Here is a 23597-nt window from a genome sequence, read left to right as displayed (position 1 = left end):
GGTCGGAGACTTTCTCCGCTCGCAGACTGGGTCTTGTGTTGCTCTTACGCTCGTATTCTCACAACTAACATCCCGGTATTGAGATGGCTGAATGTGCAGGTCCCGAAGGCCAATAATACAACAGACTAAACACGAAAAATTAAAAAAAAAAAGAGGCTCCATTGGCAGACGTTACAAGAGAGGCGTTTTACACCACGGAGAAGTTTCCTGTTGAAATTTCAACAAAGCACTTTCCCAGAGCCCATCGTGTTGGCCGAGCGGTTCTAGGCGCTTCAGTCGGGAACCGCGCGACTGCTACGGTCGCAGGTTTGAATCCTGCCTGGGGCATGGATGTGTGTGATGTCCTTAGGTTAGTTAGGTTTAAGTAGCTCTAAGTTCTAGGGGACTGATGACCTCAGATGTTTAAGTCCCATAGCGCTCAGAGCCATTTGAACTTTCCCGGAAGAGTCCGACAACGTATTTCTTCTTTCACATACATCTCGCGTAATGACCACGACGAGAAAATCTGAGAAATTAGAGCCAATGCAGAGGCTTACCGACCATCATTCTTCCTATGCGCCATTCACGAGTGGAAAAGGATAGGGGGCCGGGGCGGGGGAGATCAGTTAGTGGCACAAGAAGTACTCACCGCCACACACCATTACATGGCTATCGGAGTATGGTGTAGATGTAGCTTTTAGCGGTCTAAAAGTGATTATGAGGCTAATTAACTTTAATAACATCCATTGGACATTTCTTAAACTAGCGATTTGACTTAATTTTACGAGAAGGAAGAGGCACGTAGTTAACACATCTCATATCTACATCAATTCTCTGGGAATCACTGTGAAATATGTGGCAGAAGGTAGTTCTCATTGTTTAGTGTGTTAAGACTTCTTCCCATTCCATTCACGGCTCATGAGTGAGAACAACGACTGCTCATATACTTCTCTGCGAGCTGTTATTTCCCTAATCCGGGAAAAGTTCGTAGGAAACAGATGAATATTCCTAGTTTCTACGACTAATACTATCCGCTAAGTCATCAATGTACAGCATGAATAGCAATCAAAGTTTGTAATTGATAAGCATCCCGGGTGCTTATCTGTGAATAAAGAATCTTATTCTCATAGTGCTTGTTTTAAATGTATTCTTGACCTCTCATTCAAATATTCAGTTTGGAATCGCTAAATATGTATCTAGGCTATTATGAGGCTTGTGTCGTTTGTAGACGAAGCTAAACTGAAATGAGTAACAGTTAAAAATAACATGGAGTGGTGGAGACTTCGACGAAGTGCAGAGGAGTAGGGAGTAGGGCACCGCTAGTGAATGAGCGGAACGGAGCCGATCGATTTGCCACGACAGCGGTAATTCCTAGAATCGTCGGACCTTCATTAAAGTTAAGCAGCAGCTTGTGACAAAAGCAGAGGGTTCTCGTCGAGCTCTCCTGGCTGACGTTGCCAGACTTATATATTTCTCCTTTGTACAAAAACTGTGAGATTCAAGCAAGCCGAACGAGTTGGCAGTTGTTCAGCAATGGATGTTTTAGCATGTTACAGGATGAAACACGTGGACCTTCACCAACTCAGTCAAGTATATTTCTGTCAATTCTTACCTCCAGCATTATTTCTATAGTATTTTTCAAGTTCTTCTCAGCATTTCTCAACTAGGTACTGTTAACTTGATATTTTTTATTAAACGCTTATTGGCATCATCCATACAGCCAGTCTCAGCGCCATAAAAAACAAGTATCCGTTACATGCACTGAAAGCGAACTTACGTCAGTGATCTAAGAAAATCTATCTTATCGTATAATGTCGCTTTCACAAAGGTGAATTATGAAGTTTACTAGGGAATCCCGGGAAGATATTATAACGTGGCGTTATTTCCATGTTTACTGTAAGGTATTTGTGGTAGCTAACCGTATAGTCGTATAGTAAGTTACACTCTTATTGGTTCAGGGTGTTACGTAATTAATCTTCGATGTCCACGCCTCACTTAACACAGTTGGCGTTTAAACGCTGCAGGTGAAGAACTTTGTGAGCAACTCAACGGGCTCTAGAGATAGCCATAATTATCTAGCCGTTTTATATGGCAGTATGATGCTGTTTCATAAACTTCTGAGTTGACGTTAATAACAGTATAATACCTTTAGTATAGTCCCTATTGCTGGGGTGATGGATCATCGCCCGACAGTCAAGTCCACGGTCAAACGTAAGGACGAAATTCTTGTCCTGAAATTTACACACACTGAAATTAAATTACATTTCCAGATTCTAAAAGTCATCATTAACTTTGTAATATATTTCCAACAGCCTCTCGTTACTGATCCAAGTCCTTAGGGCTTTTATGAAACAAGAAACACGTTTTACTTTAAACATTATCCTCGCCTGAAAACTTTTGAACTTAAAGAATGATTATGACTATCCTCTTCAACAAGTTTGTCGAAAGCTGCTACGTGAGATACTATTTTTTAAATGTAAGTATATGTGTTTGAGGTATTTGTTTTTCTGGCTTAATACGTGTGAGTGTCTTTGTCATGGAATCATCAAATACAGGAGAAATACCGCTGTAATCTCTAAAATATCCCAGTTAACCGTGTCTGTGTTCAGTCAGAAACTTTTCCCTTGAAGAATTTTTGAGTAAACTGACGTAAGTGAGCCAAAATATGCAGCCCATACACGACTTCGACTGTGCCTTTTTGGAGCTGTGACGTGACTATATCTGCCCACAACTTAATAAATTTGCATTCACTTTCGCAATTGATAAGACTGTCTGATGAGACAATGATTAATATCCAAATACCTGCTGTCTGTAAAGCTACTGTTGTGTTACTATAACAATCATCATTAAAGCCTAAAAATAAAAAGCTCAACAGTGAACTTTGTGGAATCGTAGAAGACGTTCATCTCACTGATTTTGGCAATGAGGTCCTCATACATCAAACTGCTTACTGGGCATGAGAGCCAAGGAAAACTCCCCAGTAGGTTTTAATGATATGCTCAAGCAATAAGAAGAAAGGATACGCAAAATAAATAAATATTTTTTCTGACAGCACAACCAGCTTTAGGTATACTGCCCGAACAGGTGAACGTATTCAATTGCTTTCGTCGTAATCATAACGGAATGATTAGACGTTCGCTTGTTCCGGCAATGAGTTTGAAAACGGACATGGTCGACACATGTGACGCATAATGAAGCAACAGGGGCAATAGAAGACTGGAAGGGACATTAGGGGTTGAGGTCCCGTCGATGACGATGTCATTAGAGACGGAGCACGGACTCAGATTGGGGAATAATGGCGAAGGAAACTTGCTGTGTCCTTTTCAAAGAGGCTTTAAGCAATTTGTAAAACTTAAGACACACCTAAATCTGAGTGTCAGTATGGAGAGTTTAAGTGTGGTCCACTTAAATATGAGTCCACTCTTTTCAAAGAGGCTTTAAGCAATTTGTAAAACTTAAGACACACCTAAATCTGGGTATCAGTATGGAGGCTTTAACTGTGGTTCACTTAAATATGAGTCCACTGTTTTAACCATTGCTCCTTCTTTCTGGGTGAAAAGGGAGAATAAGACTGCCAAAGTAGAATTATTTACATGGAGATGGTATCATCGATACGGCTGTGGCACTTAACACTGGGTTCCAGGAACGAAATCAAGAAAGCTCGCGTATATTCCAAGTGGACGAGACTTACTGTAAAGAATAATTAACATGCAAAATGTCAAATATTTTTGGGCCTCTTACGTATGACTTAGCACAGAGAGAAATCACTACACTGTATAGCGAAAACAATTAGACCTACTACAAACAGGTTTTTGGAATACAGTTGCTGCAGATAGGTTGCAAGACGTCCTGGTGTAAAAGTAATCATGAATTTTATAACTTGTAGGTTATCTGGCGACTGCTGGAAGATCCTACTTTTATTTTTATTCATGATTTATTTGCCAGTCTCTCTGAATCAATTATATAAGTAATAACGGAAGCTCAAGTTAAACTGCGCAACAAGGTGACGCAGTGGTGAGACATGGGACTCGCATTCGGTAGGATGATGGTTCAAATCCCCGTCCGGCGACCAGATTGAAGTTTTCTGTGATTCCTATAAAGCGCTCAAGAAAAATGATGGGATGCTTCCTGCGAAAGGAGTCAACCGATTTCGTTCCAAATATTTCCCCATGCCGAGCTTGTACTCCACTTCTAATGTCCTCTTTGCCTGCAGGACGTTGAACCCTAATCTTCCTTCCCAAAGAGAAATGATCTGTGTCCACAGTGTTTAACAGCGAGAGTTGAATTATTAGATTAATGTATACTGAAGCTGTGCCGTGGTGATCTAGTGGGTGGAGCTCTAGGCTCTGACCTGGAGATCCCAGGTTGAATCCCGGACTGGAGTGGGGACTTTTCCTCCAGGACAGCCCCAGGTCGACTCAGTCTCCTATCAAATGAGAGCCACGGATCTTTCTCGGGAGTGAAATGCGGCGTGGGCAATGGACCCATCACACTCCCCTCCTAGTGCTGCGCCGAAGAAAGACTGTACCCTACGTACAGTCAGGTCAATAGTCAGGTCACGGGCTGTGCGCCACAACTGGAGCCTTATTTGCTGAAGTTTGACATTTGTGTTGCAAAATCGAACTGTGTGTTGTTACCCTTTACGCTGTTATGCATGATGTTGGTGCTCTGCCTTTTGATGTCAAAAGCAGCGCAAATCGTTCCTGATTACAAATGCAAACCTCTTCCTAATAATAGGTGACTAGATTCTTAATTATCCTTAACTACCGTAAGTCATTCAAAGAAATCAACACTGCAAACTAAATGAGTAGGCAACTGGCAACTGAACTGGCAACTGAACTGGCAACGTCAACGGTATTCTGTTTCATCACTAAGATGCAGAACAGGAAAAGATGCACCGTAACATATTAAACGAGGAAATGTGAATTATGATATTGCTGAAAAGGGGAGTAGATCTCCTGGCACTGGTTTTGCAGTCAACTTATCGTTATAGATCTTCATGTGGATACGATGGCACAATACTATCCAAAGTAACGCATCACATGTGAGGTGTCACAAAGGACACCTCATTGTCGTTAAAGGGTGGTGTACAAATTATGAAAATACAATGGATCAGAAATGGTTGAGTTGAAGGGAGACCTGAGACCACCGAAGGTGAGAAGTGACGATCATTTGTATAGCTACAGTACAGATGAGCTGCGTTGGAACGGACATCTTGCTCGGTCGCAAGGAGTCACAGATAAAACAACTTCAATACGTTGAAACTTCACTTTTTTCAGCAATAGATGTACTACGTCTAGATTTTGAGTACTGCCTGTAACTTAGGCACTTATTTCACTTCCATAAATATGGATGCAATTGAAGCCAAGTTCTCTGTTGCAGGGTCAGACAATTTCGACTGGAGAAGAGGCAGCTTCCTACTGCACGAAGCAGACGTGAGAAGTACTAGCTCAATCTTTTGAACAAGCTGAACGTTACTAACTGGACTTCCTGGTACCATTATACCGCGGCCCTCGAGCGACTGCCGAGGCCCGTGGAGAAAAGACTGTCTTAGGTTTCTATTCCTGGGACAGTTTGGTTTCCGAAAGGATCTGTTGTTTGCAAAACCTCACACTGAACGAAACTGAACTTGACAGACAATAGATTCCTTTGGATAATGGCCAGTGCCGTACTGAAACATCACAAACCGTGTACAATATCCATGTGGAAGATTACTTACAAATTATACGAATTATTAGTTCGCACCGCTATGTGTGATTTCATTCCTTATCTCCCCCCAATGGGAGGGTACATTAAATGACATTTGAATATGAAGAAGTTGTGAATAAATCTACATTCCATATCTGAAATCATCTCACTACCATCTATGAGCGACGTGTATCAATAAAACGAAACTTAAAAAAAAATCATTGTTTTTTGCAGATCCGGTGATCACTCCTTGCTAGAACAGAGTATTAACTGTCCTTCAGAATTACATTCCTACTTTTTGGTAGTTATCAGTTTCGAGTTTTAGCAAAGTATCTTTGGATCACAAGAGTCTTTTCACTACAACAGTAATCATCTATTCGTTGAGCTTGTTGTATGGCATGCTAGGAGTTTGAAATAGAATGAATGAACTCGCTACAATCATAGTAGAAAGAATTGTTTTACGTGAGATGAATTGGTGAAAACCCGAAAGTGGTAGTGACTTAAAAATTGTATTGTGATCTTGAGAATAAATAAAAAAACCCTTAAATGAAATAAGATTCATGAAATAGTACAAGAAAAAGGTATATTGCGAAACTAAATCAAGGGAATTCATACTCCTATTTTCCATGTTCGTAAACGAACGGTTGGATAGCGAGGCTAGTAATTTGAGAATGTTTCCTGATGAATAGGAAAGTATCATTCTTGAGTGACAGTAGACGAATTCACGTTCGTACAGAAATTCAGCTTGTCGTTATGAACGTCGGCTTGCTTTAAATGTGGATAAATTTAAGTTAATGCCGTTTGGTAGGAGAAACACTTCATAAAAATCGAATACATTATTAGTGGTATGCTGCTCAACTCAGTCACGTAGACTAAATATTTAGACATAACTTACGAAAAGTCATAAAATGGAGTGAGTATATTAAGTTAGCCTTAGGGAAGGCGAATGGTCGACTACAGCTTACTGGGAGAGTTCTGGGAAAATTCAGAGCACCTGTAAAAGAGACGGCAGTACGAGCTGCTCCTGAATATTTCATTAGGGATTGGGATCCCCAAAAAATCGGATTAAAGGAAAATTTCTGAACAATTCAGAGGCGTGGAGGCGTTTTGCTATACACTATCTGATTAAAAGGATCCGGACACATATTGGCAGACATTAATATGGAGTGTGTCTACCGTTCGTCTTTATAGGGCTTGAACTCTGCTGGAAACACTTTCAATGAAGTGCCTGAATATCTGTGAAGGAATGACAGTCCATTCTTCCTCACGAGCGAAAATCGGAGAAGATAGTAGGATGCTGGGGTCTGGAGTGAAACTGACGTTCTACTCATTCCAAAGGTGTTGCATTGGATTCAGGTCGGAAATCTGGGCAGATGAGTCCATTTCAGGAACGTTATTGTCGTTAAACTATTTCCTTAGATACGCTTATGCAAACAATGATCGTCTCCAAACTTTTACCCTTCTGTACGCAGCACACAATTCTCTAAAATGTGTTCATATCTTTCCGCATTTAGCATTTTCTTAAGAGCAGTAAGAGGACCATACTATAACCACGAAAAAAAGCTTCTTCTTACTACACTCTTGATATTACACATTATGGCAGGTTACGTTTATAAGGCTTTCACCAAACTCCAATCGTTAAATCGGGTTACCATAAGGTTTAGCGTAATTCATCACTCCAAATCACTCGTTTCCAGTCATCCAGTGTCGACTGGAGTCGCTCTTTACATCACCGCAAGCGTCACGTAGCGTTGACTGTAGAAATGTGTGGCTTATGGGGAGGTCCTCTATTATTGTAACGCATTCTTTTCAACTCCGTAAGCACGGTCATTGACCTAACTGGACTGTTGTTAGCACTTGGGACTCACAGGTTGCCCATTCCGCTAGTTTCATGTGATCTTCTACCACAACCTTCAGCAATGCTCGACGGTCTTTGTCGGTCAGAACGCAATATCTGTCTGGTCTTGTTTTAACCGTGGTTGTTCCACTGCGTTTCAATTTCACAAACTCATCACCAAGAGTCAATTTTGGCAGCTTTAGAAAGGTTGAAAATTCCATGGTATATTTGTTACTCAGGTGACATCCAACGACTAGTCCAAGTTTGAAGTCGCTTAGCTCTCCTGCCCGACCTAACCTGTTGTCTCTGCTTCTCCACTGACAACACAGTGCTCCCCGTCTCCTTTTATATTGGTGGACCACATCTAGTGGTCAGATATGCATGACATAGGGCGTCCGGATTTTTTAAATCAGATTATGTATTTGTTGTTGGTCGGTTCGATCAGTGCGAGAGTGTTACGGGAATGCTCCGTGAGCTTAGATAGGAATCCTTGGAAGGAAGAGGACTATTTCTTTTGTGAAACGCTGTTGAGGAAGTGTTCAAGAACCGACTTTTGCAACTAACTGCAGAAAAATTCCACTGGCACCAACGTTCATTTTCGTAAGCACCTTGAGGACAAAATAAGTGAGATTAGACTGTGTGCAGGAGTTCACAGGTAGTCGTATTTCCTTCGCTCCATCTGTGTACGGAACACGAACAGGGATGACTAACAGTGGTAGAAAGTCTCCTCCATCATCCACATTCTTGCACCTACAAACGGATACCAATTTCCCAAATTTGTGCAGAACAGCGCGTACTGTTACCTGCAGAACTGCAGCTGATGCTCGCCGTCCTGGAAGTCGACGTAGCTGACGGTGTGTCGCACGTGCCGGCACCAGTCGCAGGTGCGGTTGCGCTTGAAGCTGGCGCGCCGGCACTGCGTGAAGCACACCTCGGAGCAGAAAGCCTTGTGGCTGGGCGTGCCGCCGTCCGCCGCGGGCTGCAGCGCCAGCACCGGCTGCCGGGACACCTTCTGGCACCAGGCGCACAGGGCGCCGTCTGAAACAGCGACACTTGCGTCACCTCAGCAGGGGACGTCTCTAGCTGGTAGTGGCATGGCATCATCTCCCAGTGGAGTGCTTACAATATATTCAGGGTGTTTATTGCCCGGGGAAAATGTTACACTAATACTAAACCGTAGAAAGCCCGCCCGGTTGGCCGTACGGTCTAACGCACGGCTTTCCGGGCGGGAAAGAGCGCCTGGTCCCCGGCGCGAATCCGCCCGGCGGATTTGTGTCGAGGTCCGGTGACCCGGCCAGTCTGTGGATGGTTTTTAGGCGGTTTTCCATCTTCATCGGAGAATGCGGGCTGGTTCCCTTTATTTCGCCTCAGCTATACTACGTCGACGATTGCTGCGCAAACAAGGTCTCCACGTACGCGTACACCACCATTACTCTACCATGCAAACATGGGGGTTACACTCGTCTGGTGTGAGACGTTCCCTGGGGGGTCCACCGGGGGCCGAACCGCACAATAACCCTGGGTTCGGTGTGGGGCGGCGGAGAGGTGAAGTGGACTGCTGTAGTCGTCGTGGGGTTGTGGAGCACTGCGGCTGCGGCGGGGACGGAGCCTCTCCGTCGTTTCTAGGTCTCCGGTTAACATACAATACAAACCGTAGAAAGTTTACTACTCCACATTTTATTCAAAGGAAACGATAATTTATAGGTTATGTATTAGTTAATTACAATTACTCGATGTCCAATGGTATGCTACATACCAAGCTAAGTACAAAATATCCTGTTTTGTATCCTACTGCAGTCACAAATTTTATAACGATTTAGTAATCCAGGGCACTGATGACCTCGCCGTTTACCGCTCCACACCACTAATCGTCATCTTCATTTTTATTAATAAAGGAAATAAATTTCCTATATGAGCACGCGATCACCGTGAATAATTTTGTGAAGAAAAACAACCAGATCGCTTAATGAATTTGTTTATTACTACACCGTTTCAGCTACTGCCTTAATCAGATATCAAAAACTTAGATCTTACAAAACAAGGATCAGTATCAGTACTAAAAACATATGCCTATTCGGGGCATAGATTTTTTTAATGTTGGCACTGAACCTTGTTTTGGAGCTTCTGAGTTTATGATATCTGATGACTGCAGTAGGCGAAACAGCGTAACAAAGGAATTTATTAAACGATACCGACGGTTTTATTCACAAAATCATGTCGAGGGTGTTTCATGGTTAACAGCGAAAGTTTCGATGCAGAACTTTCCGGTAAGAGTCAGACAACTTACTACATCCTCCCACATACATCTCGCGACATGATCACGACGAGGAAATTCGAGGAACTAGAGCTAATAGAGACAATCATTCTTCTCACGCGCCGTTCGCGAGTGGAACAGGGAAGGGAGGATCAGTTAGTGTTACCAGAAGTACCCTCCACCACACGGCATTAGGTGCCTTGAGGAGTGTGATGAAGATGTAGTTGTAGACTTGGGTGGAAGTATACAATAACAGAAGGAAAAAACGTTGCAGTAAACATAGATCCGCGAAGGAGCAGTTTGGGAGATAATTGGGTATGTGTGGCACGAGCGGCTCGTGACCTCAGTATGAAATATTATCCGAGTTTGGACAAACGTATTTTAAATGTAGACTTCAGCATTAAGTCCCCGCCTAATTAGATTCAAATTTCACCCACGGCCTGCCTTAACAAGAACAATACGGCTACAGCACGTAACATGCCACAATTTACTGTTCATTCGTACCTAGTGAATGAGGTGTTCCGCATGTCCTCTCGCATCTGGATGCAATACTGTACTCATCTCTGCAATGAGTTACTAATTCTTTCGAACACTGGCGGATCATCTCGCGCACAGTGTTGATTTAATATTAAACGACCAAACAAGGCTCAATACTCCTCCTCTTCTAAACTTTACTTAAACCTCACAGTTTTCGAATACCTCCCATACTTCCCATACCACCCCTTCCATTCGATCCAATTATTCTGTGTTTATTTATTTAATTATCATTGTCTACGTAGTCCATATATTCTGTTGTTGCAAATGTCAAGGCTATCCTTTACTCTGTTTTCAATTTCTCCTTACATAAATAATATATCTTCAAACGATTCTTCAGTACTCTCGTCGCATATTAATTTTATCTTATTGGGGGATTGTTACTTTAATTTAAAATTGTATTATAGGCATTGTTTCTTTGAGTTTAGTGTTAATCTATTTCTGGTTTGCTCCATTATAATTATTTACTGTTTCACTTTAACATTTTTGATTGCGTTACCATTTAACTGTGAAAGATGACATTTACTGTGTGTTCGTACATCAATCTCTATGTGTAACATGTTTTCTATGTTTTTCTTGAACACTGTACCCTCTTTGACAACGGCAGTCAGTTAAAGTCTGATGATGACCTCGTAAGCCGAAAACTGGCGAACAAAATAAATTAATGCTATAGAACAACGTAATAATGTTTTTTATTTATAATTATGTTGTCCTGTTAAGAAACGACGGAAGAATCAGTCAACATCTCTTAAAGCTTAACAACATTGCATAATTCATTGCCAGTTCTTCCACTGTATCACCGGGGGTGCTGTACAGCTCACTTTGTTTTATGCAGATGAGGAGGAAAAACAAACCCTTAATGTTCGAATAGAGTATTAGTAGCGTGTTGCTTGACACAGTAACGCCGATGAAATATCCAAGCGTAACGTTACAGAGCAATATCAAATGGAACGAGAATGCAAGGATTGTAGTAAGGAGGGCGAATCGTCATCCATGGTTTTTTGGGAGAATTTTAGGAAAGTGTGATTCATCTCTGAAAGAGATCGCACATACGACACTAGTGCGATCCATTCTTGAGTACTGCTGGAGTGTTCAGGATCCGCACCATGTCGTATTAAAGGAAGACATCGAAGCAATACAGAGGTGGGCTGCTAGATTCGTTACCCGTACGTTACAGCAACATGCAAGTATCGTGGAAGTGCTTCGAGAACTCAAATGGAATCCCTGAAAGGAAGGCGAAAATCTTTTCAAGGAGCATTATTGAGAAAACTTAGAGAACCGGAAATGAAGCTGACTGCAGAACGATTTTACTGCCGCGATCGTACGTGGCGGCAGTAACAGGGCTCGTACGGAGGGGCACAGACTGCCGTTTTTGCATCGCTCTTTTTGCGAGTGAAACAGGAAAAGAAACGACTAGTAGTGTGACAGTGTACCCTTCACCACTGTACGGTGGCTTGCGGAGTATGTATGTTGATGTTGATGTAGATGATCCTAGACAGAAGAATATAGAAGATTGAGGTCAGGTGTTCTCGGAGAGCAAGGTACAGGTTCCGCTCGACATATCCACCTTGGACCACATTGGCGAGCTAGATATCTTACATCAGCAACGAAATAGGTCAGTCCCCCATCATACATGTGCCATGAATGAAATTTGAACCCAATCAGATGGGGAATTAATGGAAAAGTTTACATTTGAAATAGAGTTTTACTAACTATGAAAATATTTTATACCGAAGTGAGTGACGGTTCGTAAGCACACTATCTCGCAAACGGATCGTTTGCAGACCTGTGTTTTTATTCGAACAGTTTTGATTCTGTTGTCATATACAGTCAGTTTCCGCTTTTAATTATATGTGTCCTTTATAAATAATTTAATGGATAACGTCGAGCCGCGTGGTTTGAGGCCCCATGTCACGGATTGGGTGGACCCTCCCGCCGGAGGTTCGAGTCCTCCCTCGGGCATGGGTGTGTGCGTTGTTCTTGGCATAAGCTAGTTTAAGTTAGTTTAAGTAGTGTGTAAGTGTAGCAGTTTGGTCCCTTAGGTAAAAAAAAAAAAATAACGTCGGACTCTCCATGAGGTTGGTCACGGACTATGTTGTCACAGGAAAGCTGCAACGCCAGAAGTCTGTAGCGAAACGTAGGAAGACCTGTAGAGGCTCGACAATTAGTGTAGGGTCTGGAAACTCACTCAAAAAGTAAATAAATGTAACATTTTGCGTATAACCCCACTGCTGATCGAGTACACTGTTGTTAACAATAATGACTGGGTGTTGTGTGATGTCCTTAGGTTAGTTAGGTTTAAGTAGTTCTAAGTTCTAGGGGACTGATGACCATAGATGTTAAGTCCCATAGTGCTCAGAGGCATTTGAACCATTTTGTTAACAATAACGACCATAAAGTACCTCGAGCAACAGTTTCGTGCAATCTAATGTGGAATGGCCACATAAAATTATTTTAGGAAAAGAAGATGTCAGATTGAGATTCAATGGAACAATCATAAGAGAATGTAACTCATCCTCGATAGGAGTGGCACAAAAATACTCTGTCGGCCGATTGTTGAGTACTGCTCGTCAGTCTAGGACACTTACAAGCGAGGATTAATGGAAGAGATAAATGGAATCCAAAGAATATCGCCGCGTTCGTCACAGGTCCGTTCAGTCACCACAAAAGCGTCACAGAAATGCCCATTGGACTCCAGTGGAAGACGCTAGGAGGAGACGAAGAAGTTTACTGTTAAAATTCGAGGGCATACGTTACAAGCAGAGTTACCAACCTGTTACTTGCTCCCAGAGGCCTGTCAACAGTGGTTTCTTCCACGCATAACTCGTTAATACGACAGAAAAGGAGATAAATGATAATGGTATCAAACGTACACTCCACCATACGGTAAGATGGCTTGCGTAATAGCCGTAGATTTAGATGAAAATTCTTTGCAAACGGCTGACAGGGCAGAAATTAACAGCTCGCGTCACATAGACATTAACGCAGTAGTTAGGACACTGGACTTGCAGTCGGGAGACGACGGTTCAAATCCAGATTTAGGTTTTCCGTAATTTCCCTAAATCAGTCTCTGCAAATGCCGAATGGTTCTTTTGAAAGGACACGCCCGATTTTCTTCTCCATGCCTGAAACATTCCGAGCATGTGCTCCGTCTCTGATGACCTCGATGTCAACGGGACGTTAAATCCTTATTTTCCCTCCCTTCTCTTTTACACATCATTGTCTCGGTGAGGTACTAAGGCAGCCTGTCTAATGTAAATTCCTTTGTTGACAGCCTGTATTTAAATCCGCCGTCGGGCTCTTAGTTTTCTTGCCATGTTTGTTTTGACCCGATCTGATGACCTGTGTTGCTTCGTGTTTCAGCAAAGTGACCCGACGCGACCACTTGAGTTACTCAGCAATTCAGTGAAGTGACCCGACGCTGGCGTATTCTTTTACATACCAATAACAACGATTGTTTTAATGTATGAAGGGAAGCATGTATGGGGCTCATTTCCGAAACTAACTCCTCCTGTTTATTTTCCTGGAAAGTACAACAGATACAGAAAGCGAGGTAACACAGTTAAATAGAGTAGGATTTCAGCTAAATGTAGTCATTTTTCCACATTCAGCACCATTTGTTATGCACTTTTACCAACGAAGAACCAAAACCTTTATCCCGTGCTCGTAAATCCTGGCTGAGGCACGCCACTGCCTTACAGCTTTCACGACAGCATCTGAGTCGAGTAAACGTGGGCCACATAGTCAATATTGACAGCTAAACTAACAACTGTTTTAGGCTCCAAGACATCCAAAATAAATACACACTCTCTGTCCCAGAAGCCTTTATTCATCACTTTGCATGTAGATGGCCTGTGTTTAGAATTTTATCTTTGTTGAAGAAATCTCATCTCACCCCTCCATAAACTGTCTTTGGGACTACAGATGGTAGTGATGACATCACGTTTCATCTCCAGCTATATCACTGTTCAGATAACTAGCACTTTCATCCTCTTATTGGTCCAACAGGCTCCTAACAAATTTTAGCCTGATGATTCCTTTTTTTTCTTTTTTAAGAATCTACGGGGCCTATATCGCACACATTTTGCAATAACCTGGGCTGTGTAACATCTGGGCTAAGGAATTACAGTCAACATTCAGCTGTGTACGCATTTCCTTTGCCGATATCCGCCGATCATCACGCACGAGTTGATCGAGGCCTTGTCTATTGTAAGAGAAATTAGGGCTCGTACGGAGGGATATAGATAGTCATTTTCCCCCCGCTCTGTTTACAAATGGAACAGGAAAGTACGTGGTACCCTCCACCATGCACTGTATTGTGCCCTGTGTATGTATATGGATACAGGTGCAGATGTAGATTATGTGGGATGGTAGCTGAGCAGCGTCGACTGGGGCGTAACTTCTCATGCAAGTCCTACTTAAATCTAGTACCCACCGCCTCACATCACTCATGTTTATGGTATTGCCTGAGTACACTTTTAGCAAGTGTCGATAGATATCAGTTGGACCAATTTCTTCAGTAGTGAGTAGTTCAGTGACACATCTACGTCTTAATACATGCTCGATACAGATGCCATTTTAGAATGCAGCCCTGGCTACTACTGACTGTCGTAAGACCACGAGACCAACGCAACATTACCGAAATATTAAAAAATCAGCATTACATCCACAGAATCTGGCTTGCACACTCAGAGTCAAAAGAAGAAAATCGAAGGCGTTAGTTCCCGTTTCGCCCTTGTTGATAGCCGCAGTACAATCAGTGATGGTAGTGTGGCCCATGCAGCAAGCATGGCATGAGAGCCACAGGGTAAACTGCTGGAAAAGCCACGTTCAGGAAGTGGTGTATATGGGCGAACCTATGACTGGTATTTAGGGACCGACACGGCCGCTCTCTGGCTCTCGTCTGCTTACACTTTGTGACGGCTGCTGGATCGTATCTGCATTTGATGTTCCTCGAACCGGCTTATCCAACTGAACTTTGGTTTTGCTGGTGTAAGCACAGAGTTCTTCGGCAAGTCTCGGCTTTGTATTACGAACTCACACATAGCTTCCTCACGGACTGGTTTCAGCTGCCCTTCGGGTGACATCAGTTTTTGTGGTCGTGGTTGTTATTTTGCTGTATGGTTCAAATGGCTCTGACCACTATGGGACTTAACTGCTGAGGTCATCAGTCCCCTAGAACTTAGAACTACTTAGGCCTAACTTAAGTACGTGTGTTTCATACTGTGCAATAAAGAAGTTAAATACCTACACAGGAAGTAGGGTCTAGGTATGTTTACATACGGTGTTTAATCTGTTTTAACACATATGTAAATTCCCGCCAGTTACGTGTTTTAGTAACTGTTCATTGTATGGCTAGAATATCCCAATGAAGTTTATCACATTCTTTAAGAAAAATCACAGTTTCCCTCAGACGAGAAAGTCATGAGAAATCTTTCACGAAGTTATAAATACATCTACATCTACATCCATACTCCGCAAGCCCCCTGACGGTGTGTGGCGGAGGGTACCTTGAGTACCTCTATCGGTTCTCCCTTCTATTCCAGTCTCGTATTGTTCGTGGAAAGATGGATTGTCGGTATGCCTCTGTGTGGGCTCTAATCTCTCTGATTTTATCCTCATGGTCTCTTCGCGAGATATACGTAGGAGGGAGCAATATACTGCTTGATTCCTCGGTGAAGGTATGTTCTCGAAACTTCAACAAAAGCCCGTACCGAGCTACTGAGCGTCTCTCCTGCAGAGTCTTCCACTGGAGTTTATCTATCATCTCCGTAACGCTTTCGCGATTACTAAATGATCCTGTAACGAAGCGCGCTGCTCTCCGTTGGATCTTCTCTATCTCTTCTATCAACCCTATCTGTTACGGATCCCACACTGCTGAGCAGTATTCAAGCAGTGGGCGAACAAGCGTACTGTAACCTACTTCCTTTGTTTTCGGATTGCATTTCCTTAGGATTCTTCCAATGGATCTCAGTCTGGCATCTGCTTTACCGACGATCAACTTTATATGATCATTCCATTTTAAATCACTCCTAATGCCTACTCCCAGATAATTTGTGGAATTAACTGCTTCCAGTTGCTGACCTGCTATATTGTAGCTAAATGATAAGTGATCTTCCTTTCTATGTGTTCGCAGCACATTACACTTATCTACATTGAGATTCAATTGCCATTCCCTGCACCATGCGTCAATTCGCTGCAGATCCTCCTGCATTTCAGTACAATTTTCCATTGTTACAACCTCTCGATATACCACAGCATCATCCGCAAAAAGCCTCAGTGAAATTCCGATGTCATCCACAAGGTCATTTATGTATATTGTGAATAGCAACGGTCCTACGACACTCCCCTGCGGCACACCTGAAATCACTCTTACTTCGTAAGACTTTTCTCCATTGAGAATGACATGTTGCGTTCTGTTATCTAAGAACTCTTCAATCCAAACATTATACCAATAATAAACATTATATCAATTTACTTGTGATTTACTTGTGACTGTCACTTCAAGTGACGAATCATTAACTATGTTCGTTACTAAAGATAGCTGCGGAACTAAGGAAGAGTAGACAAAACGTCCCATGAAAGCAGTTAATCATGGAGGAAGACCGGAAAGGCATTACATAATTTCTCATAAACCAGGTGCTTTAGGGCTGGCTGAAGCAGCAAGCAATTCTTTTCCCTTTACTGAGATGACGAATTAATGGAGTGAATTTTTATGTATACTAATAAGCACACTATCAAAATTCGTACAGTTTGAAAATTTGAGACTGCTTGGAAGGGAATTCATTTCTCGTCTTCTGATATACCCACGAACTTACAACTCAGGCGTCTTTTCTGAGTTGAGAAAAACAGTTCAGAGGAGAGGAAACAAAAAGCATGATAATTTAACTGTAATGCGTTGACTCTTCGCAACGATGAATGATCAGTACAAGAAGGCGTTTATCTCTGCAGGTTGTGTGACAGCTGACGAACAGTTTATTCTGTTTTGAAGCCGAGGTCCCTTCCGACAATACCTATCCAAAAAGCAAAACAAATATGGCGTGTTTTTGCTTTGGTATACTGCTACGAACCTGATACTTCAGTAGTTCCGTGCCTGTGGGATATGTAAATTAAATTTTCATCTTTACTTGAGCTTATTTTCAACACAGGAAAATGCTATCCTACAGAAGAAGAATGGTGTGATACATGATGACTGTCGGGAGTGTCTAACGTTAGTGAAAATTTCCAGGTGGAGATCGTAACACATCACGCCTACACCACGTGCACGAGCAGCTTATCGCCATCTTTCGGATTATGGGAAAAATCGAACCATTAGAATAAAGGACACAAGGACATCACTGCACAGACAACTGGATGTGGTTCAATGACTGCAGGACGAGTGGAGACGGGGTGGATTCAGGACAAAAAAGTGGCAAGAAGAGTCGGTAAAGGTTCTCCTTCAAGCACTACACCATGAGAAGATGGTTGGATATTTCAACTCCCTGTGACGAGTAGACAGCTGACAACAGCTGAAATCCGGCCAGAGGCTATAGGCAGAGGATCACCACGAACCGTTGGGAACGGATTACTGGAAGCTGGGTTGTTTTCTCGAGTTGTCATAAACCGTTTACCGCTGACATCATACCACAGACAACAGAGACTTGCATGGTGTAGAGCCAGAGTCAAATGGTACACTGACTGGTGTACTGGGGTGTTCAGTGGTGAGTTTCTCTTCTGTTTATGGCTTTCAGATTAATTTCAGAATATCCGTAGACGGTCTGGTGAACTGTCAACGGAAACTGCGATTTTCGAGTCCCATACTTCTCCATCTCCTGAAACCGCGATGCGGTAAGCGCTTGGACATGAGAACGGAACTGATTTGGAAATTGTTGAATGTAGACTGAATGCTCGCCAGCGTAAGAGAAGAATGGCCCTGTTGTCATACTCTTCATGACCACGTTACCAAGTCATCGATATAATGGAAGACCCCATACTTCAGTTCACGCCACAGACGCTTTGAGGAGATCGTTGAATGGTCTGTCCAGTCCATTAATTTGTCACCCATACGCCATGTCTTGGATGGGATGGGAAGAGTTATACATTGATGCCAGCTTACAGCCAACAATCTTCCTGAACTGACACAGTTTGTGTTTCAACATTCAGAAACTTCTTGTTTCAATGTTAAAACACACACAACAGTGTAGTCGTGGGTGAGAGGTCACACCGCATACTAATGTTGATGATGGACGTGAATTTCGGATGGTACAACAGTTTGGTTTAATTCCACTTGTGTGATAAACATATCCCAAATATTGATAAATATTGCACTGGTCGTCCGTGGACTAGTACAGGGAGAGGCGCCAGTACGCAGGCATGTGAAAAAAAGCATCAAACAACAATGTCTAGCCGAAAGACAAGGTGTTACATATACTCAAGTGCCAATGACCTCAAGAACTGCACGATAAGTACGATTAGTTACCTCCAACAAACGTAACGTTAACCTGACGCAACATCACCTTGACACCGGATTCAGGCCGGCCTAGGTGGCCGAGCGGTTCTGGGCGCTACAGTCTGAAACCGCCCGACCGCTACGGTCGCAGGTTCGAATCCTGCCTCGGGCATGAATGTGTGTGATGTCCTTAGGTTAGTTAGGTTTAAGTAATTCTAAGTTCTACAGTACTGATGACCTCAGAAGTTAAGTCACATAGTGCTCAGAGCCATTTCAACCATTTTTGCCATACCGGATTCAGTCCGGCGCGGAAGAGCGTTCAGAGGTTTATTCAGGTATGCCATATTCCTCTTAAGCCACTAATTGATGATTAGATCACCTAGAGCTGTCAAATCACAAGGATGTTGAGTGCAACGTTTCATCAATTAGTATTTCCAAACATTCTCTCGTGGATTAATATTAGATGATTTAATGAAACATTCTAGGTGGAATAGAGTTCCTCAGTGTAGGTCAACCGAGAAACGCGTGTGAAAAAGGTTATTGTCGTCTTGGGGGACAGGACTGTCCACAACATACTAATTATGAAGATGTAAGGGCAACACTGCATGGCTTAGAATGTTGAATCACATATCCTAGTTCATGCTCAAGGTGGCCCGAAAAATACCATCGGCCTGAATTGCACTCTGCAAAAACTACGGCTGAACTGTTTCAGTGGGCCGTAGAGGAACTCGAAGTCTTGCATCATTTGAAAAGGGGCAAAATCAAGACTCGTCACATCGCACTAGACACCTCCAGTTAGTTGCTACATAGTTTCTGTGTTGTTTGGCACATTGAAGAAATGCACTTTTATGTGGCACCGTGAGAAATGGCCTTTCGTGAGGTACCCAAATACAAATGATCACTGAATACAATTTACTGTGGAATGCTTCTTCCTCTGAAACTCTCTCCGATAGACATCCTTTCGCTGACAACAGCAGTTCGTCTCGGGTTTGAAAGCGAGTGTCGCTGACACGCATTTCCGATTCCTCTTTTTACGACCATTGTTCGGCAGTGGTGCACCATTCCTTATTGACAAGTTGGACAATCAGCGTTGATAACTCGACAAATTGACCGATTTCATATACTGTGTGGTCGTGGGTACGTCCAACCGTAGCTCCTTTCTTTACAAAATAGATTCGCATTGTGCGACTATGAATTGACGTCACCTGTTTGTGACAAATGAAAACTTGTGCCGGACAGGGACTCGAACGCGGACTTGTCACTTATTGCGAACGGTCGACTTAAACATTTCGGTTATCCGAGCAGGTCACCAAGACCGATTAAAATTTCCATATGTCAGGTAGTCACAACACTTACGCTCGCACAATTCGTGATTCCAGTACAGAGAGACAAATATTATATCGTCATTTTAGCCTCTCAAAGCATAGATACACTATGTGACCAAATGTATCCGGTCACCTGGCTGAAAATGACTTACAAGTTCGTGGCGCCCTCCATCGGTAATGCCGGAATTCAATATGGTGTTGGCCCACCGTTAGCCCTGATGACAGTTTCCACTTTCGCAGGCATACTTCAATCAGGTGCTGGAAGGTTTCTTGGGAATGGCAGACCATTCTTCACGGAGTGCAGCACTGAGGAGGGGTATCAATGTCGGTCGGTGAGGCCTGGCACGAAGTCGGCGTTCCGAAACATCCCAAAAGTGTTTATAGGATTCAGGTCAGGACTCTGTGCATGTCAGTACATTACAGGGATGTTACTGTCGTGCAACCACTCCGCCACAGGCGGCGCATTATGAACAGGTGATCGATCGTGTTGAAAGATGCAATCGCCATCCCCGAAACGCTCTTCAACAGTGGGAAGCAGGAAGGTGCTTAAAACATCAATGTAGACCTGTGCTGTGATAGTGCCACGCAAAACAACAAGGGTTGCAAGCCCCCTCCTGAAAAACACGACCACATCATAACACCACAGCCTCTGAGTTTTACTGTTGGCACTACACACGCTGGCAGATGACGTTCACCGGGCATTCGCCATACCCACACCCTGCCATCGGATGGCTACATTGTGTACCGTGATTCGTCACTCCACACAACGTTTTTCCACTGTTCAATCGTCCAGTGTTTACTCTGCTTACACCAAGCGAGGCGTCGTTTGTAGTTTGGTATTTACCGGGGTGAATGTGACTTATGAGCAGTCGTTCGACCATGAAATCCAAGTTCCGCCTAACTGTCTTAGTACTTGCAGTGGATCCTGATGCAGTTTGGAATTCCTGCGTGATGGTCTCAATAGATGTCTACCTATTACACATTACGACGCTCTTCAACATTCGGCGGTCTCTGTCAGTCACCAGACGAGGTCGGCCTGTACACTTTTGTGCTGTACTTGTCCGTTCACGTTTCCACTTCTCTATCACATCGGAAACAGTGGACGTGGGATGTTTAGAAGTGTGTTAATCTCGCGTACAGGCGTATGACACAAGTGACACCCAATCACCTGACCACGTTCGACGTCCGTGAGTTCCGCGTAGCTCTCCATTCTGCTCTCTCTCAATGTCTAATGACTACTGGGGTCGCTGATATGGGGTACCTGGCAGTAGGTTGCAACACAATGCACCTAATATGAAAAACTTATGCTTTTGGGGGTGTCCGGATAATTTTGATCACATAGTGTACATCATTGTTAGTTACAATTGCTTTCTCTATACAATGTCAGTATCTTCACAGTTTAGTGTCCATCAGACTTGCATACATATCTGAGGGAACAGATACTGCCACTGACGAGCACAGCTGTGATAAACATTACGAAATAGATTCGTATTCTGCGAATTTTCATTGACATCAGCTGTTTATGACACATGAAAATTTTTGCCGAACCGGGTCTGGAGCCGGGATTTTCTGCCTATCGTGAGCGGTCGCATTAACCGCTTCGGCCCATCCGAGCACGCCTCCAGGCCCGATACAAAATTCCATATGCGACTTAGTCAAGTTATTAAGGCGACCGCTCACGATAAGCGGGAAATCCGGGTTCGATCCAGCATGATGAATGTCAGAAGGATATTGTATTGTGAAGTTACCGATGCTGTACAAACATAGACATTGTAACCATCAGTAAGCTTCTTTCTGCCATTTTATCATGTCTCCATGTCGATCCATCTTACTGCGGTGATTCCATGCTACCGAGTAGCCCATATACGCCTCTTCACCGCCATTACAGACTGGTAACATTCATACATCAGATAACATTCATAAATCATCTATAGCTGTCTAAAGCGACCACTGAGATGGAAGGAAGGAAGAGTAAGTTTAACGTTCCGTCGACATCGCCGGCCGAAGTGGCCGAGCGGTTCTAGGCGCTTCAGTCTGGACCCGCGCGACCGCTGCGGTCGCAGGTTCGAATCCTGCCTTGGGCATGGATGTGTGTGATGTCCTTAGGTTAGTTAGGTTTAAGTAGTTTTAAGTTCTAGAGGACTGATGACCTCAGCTGTTAAGTCCCATAGTGCTCAGAGACATTTGAACCATTTTGAACCGTCGACATCGAGGTCATTACAGATGGGCAACCACTCTGCTCATTTAAGGAGTTTTCAAATGGCTCTGAGCACTATGGGACTTAACTTCTAAGGTCATCAGTCCCCTAGAACTTAGAACTACTTAAACCTAACTAACCTAAGGACATCACACACATCCATGCCCGAGGCAGGATTCGAACCTGCGACCGTAGCGGTCGCGCGGTTCCAGAGTGTAGCGCCTAGAACCGCTCGGCCACCCCGGCCGGCTATGTAAGAAATCTATTAAGGCGATCTGCGCGTCGTGAGAAGAAGACAACAGGAGTGACCATTTTACTCCATGGCATGTGATAAATAATCCTTTTTTTGTCTTAAATGTTACTGAACATCATGTTTCAAAAGCGGATAATTGGAAAGAAAATATTGTCGAAATACAATTGAACGTTTGTTTTTCGTTTCGTAAGGAATGAAACGTATTTTAAGTACTTATCTTAGGCAGTCATCGAACACTATATTTTTTATGTTTTAGTTTCAATTCAAATAAACCCGACAAGAGTACTTGATATGCAATATTTATATCGCAATACATTTCTTACAAGCATACGCGGTGGATAGGTTTACCTCCGACAAATCCATCCGCCAGAACTATCAGATGTTGACGAGCATTATCGCCGGTATACACGCGCAAGTGGTTGTTGTAACCGGAAGACAGAGAGACGGTGAGGTTCCGTGTCCGGCCCACAGTTTTAATCTGCTCGGAGCTTTCAGAACAGCGCATACTAGACTGAAAATTGAAAAATTCATTCTGCGAACAATTCCCTAGCCTGGGGCTAAGACATTTCTCCACAATATCCTTTCTTCCGGGCCCTGCTAGGTATATTGGCGAACGTCCGCTAAGTACGGAAAGTACTAGCAGAAGTTGGGCTGTGAGGAAAGTTCAGTATCATAGTCTGTGAGAGTCTCATTAGCGATTCCCGGCCCGGCATACAATTTTAATCTGCTACGAAATTTCAAAGCAGCGCACACGTCGCTGCAAAGTGAATGATTCATTTCGGAAATATTGTAATGCTTTTAGGTTCACGAAAACAGAAGAAGTTAAATGAAATAGCCTGTTTCGAAAGAGAGAGATGCGGGAAGGAGGGAGGGAGAGAGATAGAGAAAGGGGGGGGGGGAGGGGCGGCTGCTACGTTGGAAGCAATTTACTGTTTCTAATGGCTGTATAGTTCCACCCATTCGTTTACTTGTGAACGTAGATTTAATTTGCTTCGCGTTATATCCGTTTTTTCTGAATAAATACTTCAGGTGCTTTAATTCAGACTGCAAATAATAGCTATCTGAAATTGTCTAGGATCTGTGTATTAAAGTGCTCAGGACA

The 23597-nt window shown here is 43.2% G+C and overlaps 1 protein-coding gene across 1 annotated transcript in view; it reads right to left on the bottom strand.

Moving 5' to 3' along the window:
- The window catches only part of LOC126470888 (sine oculis-binding protein homolog), a 60963-nt gene extending 45584 nt beyond the window's left edge, over window positions 1-15379 (bottom strand). The window contains exons 1-2 of the mRNA XM_050098912.1: window positions 15334-15379; window positions 8308-8542 (exon numbers count right to left, since the gene is read on the bottom strand). Of these exons, the coding sequence (XP_049954869.1) occupies window positions 8308-8542; window positions 15334-15379 (281 nt within the window). The remainder of the gene's footprint in view (window positions 1-8307; window positions 8543-15333) is intronic.
- Between the last annotated feature and the right edge of the window lie 8218 nt (window positions 15380-23597).

This window comes from Schistocerca serialis, chromosome 3, assembly GCF_023864345.2.
Source record: "Schistocerca serialis cubense isolate TAMUIC-IGC-003099 chromosome 3, iqSchSeri2.2, whole genome shotgun sequence".
Taxonomy (NCBI): Eukaryota; Metazoa; Arthropoda; class Insecta; order Orthoptera; family Acrididae; genus Schistocerca; species Schistocerca serialis.
The sequence above is the reverse complement of the archived record's forward strand: the minus strand, read 5'-3'. Positions and strand labels throughout refer to the sequence as shown.